At 54.5% G+C, this 5,317-nt stretch overlaps 1 protein-coding gene across 1 annotated transcript; it reads right to left on the reverse strand.

The window, feature by feature from the left end:
• Positions 1-415: 415 nt before the first annotated feature.
• On the reverse strand, positions 416-1,828 carry LOC123057581 (uncharacterized). The gene is made up of 2 exons (XM_044480525.1): positions 1,475-1,828; positions 416-1,381 (listed from the first exon to the last, which is right to left on the reverse strand). The coding sequence occupies exons 1-2, from the start codon at positions 1,817-1,819 to the stop codon at positions 677-679; spliced, it is 1,050 nt and encodes a 349-aa protein (XP_044336460.1). The 5' UTR covers positions 1,820-1,828; the 3' UTR covers positions 416-676.
• Positions 1,829-5,317: the final 3,489 nt, after the last annotated feature.

Consider the following 5,317-nt stretch of genomic DNA (forward strand, 5'->3'; position numbering starts at 1 on the left):
AAGAGCAACTAGACTAGCAGTCCACTACTACCCACCAGATTGGAAATTCAGTCATAGCTGCTGCATTTTCAGCTTCGACACAGTGACAGTTAAAATCCTACAAGGTCCCATTTAGGAATCCTAGCAAGATCAACACTAGCAGCCGAGCAAGCCTAATCTAATCGTTGCAATGTATGCCACTGCAATCTTGATCCGTAAATATCAGTCATAAATATTCAGAGAAAATGGCAGGCTACTTTGCCTTCTGCCTGTATGCAGTATGTGTTCATTTCTCTACTGTGGACTATTGGGTTCTAGCTGCTTTATGTTCAGTTTTCACAGACAAACAATCAAGATCCTACAAAGTGACATTTGTTCATCCTCGGAAGAACTGCAGCAGTCAAACAAGTAGAGTAAAATGAACTGGCAAGCGATCGACGAGAACAGGCCAAGTAGGATTACTAGTTTATCTGTCATCAGCCGCATATATGGCCTACGCGATACATTGGCAAACATTGCCATGGACAGAATCAATCAGAGCCCAACCAAGGTCCAACCTTGGATCACTACCACACCAGTTCACTGCCATTCTACCAAATCGCCAATGTCTAACCATGGTAAATACAGTATATATAGTACTCCAGGTTAAGGCGAGTATAGATAGATAATAAAGAGACGAAGGTGACCAAGTAAGTAATCAGGCACGGGAACGGGGGCTCCTGCTCGCCGTGACCTGCTTGTCGATGCGGAGACGCAGGACGATCCCTCCTCCATCCGGCGCCGGCACGTCGGACGGCACCGGCAGGTACCTGCCACCCGCGCTCATGGCCGCCTCCTCGGAGGGCACCGCACAGCTCTCCACCTTGGCGTCCAGCATGAGGACGTCCATGTGGCCGGTGTCCGTGTCCACGGGCGCGTGCACCCACACCTTGCACCTGTACCATGACGCCGATGGGCCGTCCTCGTCCACGGCCGCGCTCACGCGCACCACCTTGACGCCGCGCTCGCTCGCCACGAGCAGGAACAGCCGCAACCCGCCCTCCGCGGACAGCAGCCGCCGCCCCTGCATCTGGATCTCGAGCACGGAGCCGTACGCGATGTCGGTCACGGGCCAGGCGTGGCGCTCGGCGAGGTGGAGGCGGAGAGCGGGCGGCGCGCCGAGGAAGCCGCATCCGGCCTCCGGGCAGCGGCACGGCGCGTGCGGGCACACCAGCCGGTGGTCGCCCGCCATGCAGTACACCACGGAGCTCCCGCAGCCGTACGCCTGGTTGGGGCAGGGCACCCTGACCGCCAGGAGGTAGCGGTCCGCGCCCTCGTCGCGCTCGTACGCGCCGTCGCACGCCGGGCACTGGTTGGCCTGGTTCGCGGCGCAGGGGCCGCACGCCGCGTGCTTCGCCGGGCACTGCGCAAGAAGCAAATTATTGTGTGCGCGAGACGGAAGAAGGAGAATCAAGCAAGGGAACAAAGCAAAGATGGTCCATTTTACTGTACGTACCTGGAAGACGGGAGGTTTGAGCGGCAAGGAGCAGAGGGGGCAGTCCAGCAGGGACTTGTCGAAGTCGACGACGATCTCCACTCTCGGGGCGGCGGCGGCGGCGGCGGTGGCCACCATCACCGTCGCTGCGGTCTCCCCGTCTTCCTCCTTGAGCTGCACAGCGTCCGGCGGCAACACCCAGTTCTCCTTGCCGCCGCGAGTGCGAACCATCGTGTTGCCGGCGCAGAGGAGGGGAAGGGGAATGCGGGAGGAAGGAGGAGGAAGCAGGGGAGGCGGATGGGGTGGTTCAGGGCAGCAAATGGGTGTGCAGACTGCAGAGCTCTTTTGCCTCAAATCGGCAACCATGGGTATGGGTGGTGGGGTGGTGGGGTGGGGTGGGGAGTGGCCACGTGAAGGAGAGACAGAGACATCTTCCGCTCCTCCTTTCAATTTTTGATTTTTGAAAGGCCAGTGTTAGCCGCCGGCGGACCGGCCGAAACACTGGGCCGGTCGCGTCCCAGCCACAGGATATACCTTTTGTCAGCCGTTAGATTAGGATTCTCTTTCGTCTACCTGAGACCATGGGGTTTTTTCCATGACAAAAAAAAGAAGAAAGAGAGCAGCGCCCCGCTCATCCTGGGCCGGCCGTGCTTGCCGGCCACCCACAGGCGCCCTCGGCTGGTCGAGGTGGCACACCGCATCAGGTCGCCGTCGTCGTAGGCATGTGGCCGTCGTCGTCCCTGTGCTCGTTGGCTGCTTGTGCCTTTTGCCGTTCTGCGCTCGCCCTCGGCTGGTTGCGGTGGCGCACCCCAAGAGGTCGTCGTTGTCGTGGGCACGAGGCCATCGTCGTCGGAGCCCTGGTTGCGCCTGCTGCAGCACGGGGCCACCGCCGTCCTAGGCTCCAGCATACGATTTGGTGGTCGGGCATCGCGGGGCACAGTACTAGCATCCACGGTGGCCGGTTGCGACCTCCCGTGGTGCATGTCGTAGCATCTTCTATGGGCGTCAGGTGTTCGTTGTAGGGTAGCCAGAGACGTGCTGGTTCCAGCCTAAATCGTTGGGAATGGAAGTAGCAAGCATCTCCGGGAGTAGCGAAAAATCAACAGGGATGCAGCAAAAAGGCCGCCGTCGAGCTCGGCGCCTCAGTCGTTGCTCGTCGCACTGATGGGCCCAGTTCACGTCTTGGTAGTAGCTGCCGTCATAGCTCTTGGCTTGCCGGTCGTAGCACCTCGCTGGTCACCAACATCTCGTTCTCGCCCAACGTAACATCCCTGTTTGCCGGTTGTAGGCTTGTAGCAAAATAGCTCGCCGTTTCCAGCAAATATGCTCGCTGCTTCCAGCAAAAGAGATCATCATTGTAGCTCCACATGTCTCCGGTGCCAGCAAAATAGCTTGCTGGTTCCAGCACGTGGTTGTAGTGGATGCAAAATCCAGCCGTCGTCGTCATGGTAGCATCCTGAATTGGCCGTGGTAGCAATCCTGAAGAGGTCGTGGACATAGCATCCTCAAGTGGCTGTGGTAGCATCCCCTGGCCATGGTTCCAACACGTGGTGGTCGTCATGGCAGCATCCAGTGAGCGCTGTTGCAAGCTCCCTGACCATGGTCGCATCACAACCCACCAACGATGGTTCCAACAAAATCGAGTGCTAGTTCCAGCAAAAATCGTCTCGCCGTCGAACCACTGCAGCTCGCCGTGCTGCCCGTTGCAGCTCGCCATGTCGCTGGTTGTAGCAAAATGAAACGCTAGTTGTAGCAAAAATCGTGTCGACATGTGCGATGTAGCAAAATCTGACACCGGTGGTAGCAGAATGCAATGCTAGTTGTAGCAAAATTGCGATGCCGGTTGAAGCATGTAGCAAAAAAATTAATGATGTGGGTTATTGCTTGGTGCAGCGTCGCCCTGTGGTCACCACGCTCGCCGTTCATGGTTGTAACTCCCCTAGACACCGGTTGCAACTCCCTCCAATAACAGTTGTAGCTCTCCACCATGAGCGTTCCTTGCCGCAGACGACGGCGAGGATGGGCTGCAGGGACGCTTTGTGCGGGATAGAGAAAAAGTACATGAGGTCAAGCTCTCCGTTCATGTCGCCTGGGCGCACTGCTGCTCGTTGGGGGAGAGAGAAACTATTGCGTTAGGTGGAAGAAGAGAAAAAGCTAGAGAGGAACGTGTGGATGAAACCTAACCTGAATAGATAAGGGAGGTTGTGTGTGCACAGGGACCACCAGCATGTGCTTTACGCAGGCGCCGCGAATATACAGCCGTAGGATCTCTAGCGATCCGACGAAGCGCGCGTGACTTAGGTGAACGTTTTCCTTTTTGAAACCTGGCCCGCCAAAACCTGGCTCGTGCACATGGTAGACAGAAACTATCACTAATTTGAGTGAATTTCCCCTCTTCCTTTTTCTACTTCTTTTCCGGATTTCCGAATATTTCTTTTTTTTTGCGCGGGTAAAAGAGTTTTATTCCATATTCATAGGGTTACAATCAAATGGCAAAAGCTCCTCTATACACGGAGGGCCCTCCCAAGCCATACATCAGTAGTGCTCTCTGTACGACTATACGTAGCCAAACGATCTGCTACCCTATTCTGTTCTCGCTTAAGTTTCACCGGAATAAACTCTCTACCACCCATTAGACGACGAATCTCAGCTACTAAATGACCATAAGCCGACCTGGACAGACTCTCACCGGTCAGAGACGAAAGAGCTTGGGCAGAATCGGATTGAACAACGATCGGCAAGTTGCAATGCTGGATTGCTAGTGCCATCCCTTGCATTATTGCATGTAGTTCCGCCTCCAAAGCATCGTTGCAGTTGAAGATACACCGGTAAGCTGCAAATATGACCGACCCATCCACTCTTCTAAGTATCATACCTGCAGCCGCTGATCCATCCACTGGTGAGAAAGATCCATCGACCGACAAGGCAGCTTGGCCATCCTCAGGACGAGGCCAAGGTAACCGCACTGCCGTACCGGGTGACCTGACCGGCTCCTCTCCAAATAGTGACATCTTCCCCTTTATGATATCCTCCGTAGAGTATCTCCTGACCAAATGTATCGAGTGCATATAACTTTGCAAATAATCTGCCGTAGCCGCCGGACTTGGAACATCTTTACCATGCGCCATATCAGACCTCAGTGTCCAAATCCTCCATATTAACATTATAGTGCAGTCCCGCATCTCATCATTGCAGTTCATCAGTACATTCAACAGCCACTCCTTTCCTGTGTCTCGGAGCAGTTGGGGATCAGGGAGGTTCCAAACTGCACGCATTTGCATCCACACTGCCCGAGCATACTCACAAGTAACCAACGCATGGAAGCTGGTCTCCTTATCTGAGCCACAAAGAGGGCAAGTATCATGCGTAGATATGTGTCTATATTTCTTGCAAGAGTTTGTTGTGAGTGCTCCTGACACCACTTTCCACGCCATGATCTTCATCCTGAGAGGTACCCGCGCATCCCACACCCGACTCCATATCGACCTGTGTCTGCTTGGGTTAGAGCTAGACGCGCTCATCGAGTCTGATAATTGGTATTCTCTTGCGAGGTGATAAGCGCTCTTAACAGTAAACAAACCACTCTTTTCTGGGAACCATGCCAAAAAATCCTGCCCCCGATTTGATGACGTTCGGATCTTCATAATTTCACGTATGTCCATATCCCAGAAATATTGCCTCAGCATTTGCATATTCCATGCACCAGATTCATCCAAGAAGTCCGCAACCCAATTGTGTCCACAATTCCTCTTTGGGGTGATCGGTTTGAAGTCATACTTCCTTCGGATCCAGGGATCCCGCCAAGTCTTAATTAACGAGCCATCACCCACACGCCAGCCCCTTTTTCAATAGATCAAGTCCATG

The sequence above is a fragment of the Triticum aestivum genome, chromosome 3A (assembly GCF_018294505.1).
Source record: "Triticum aestivum cultivar Chinese Spring chromosome 3A, IWGSC CS RefSeq v2.1, whole genome shotgun sequence".
Lineage (NCBI taxonomy): Eukaryota > Viridiplantae > Streptophyta > Magnoliopsida > Poales > Poaceae > Triticum > Triticum aestivum.

Coding starts and splice junctions, on each gene's coding strand:
- LOC123057581 (XM_044480525.1), bottom strand. CDS start 1,819: ATGGTTGCCGATTTGAGGCAAAAGAGCTCTGCAGTCTGCACACCCATT. Junction 1,382..1,474: donor TCAAACCTCCCGTCTTCCAG/GTACGTACAGTA, acceptor CTTCTTGCGCAG/TGCCCGGCGAAGCACGCGGC.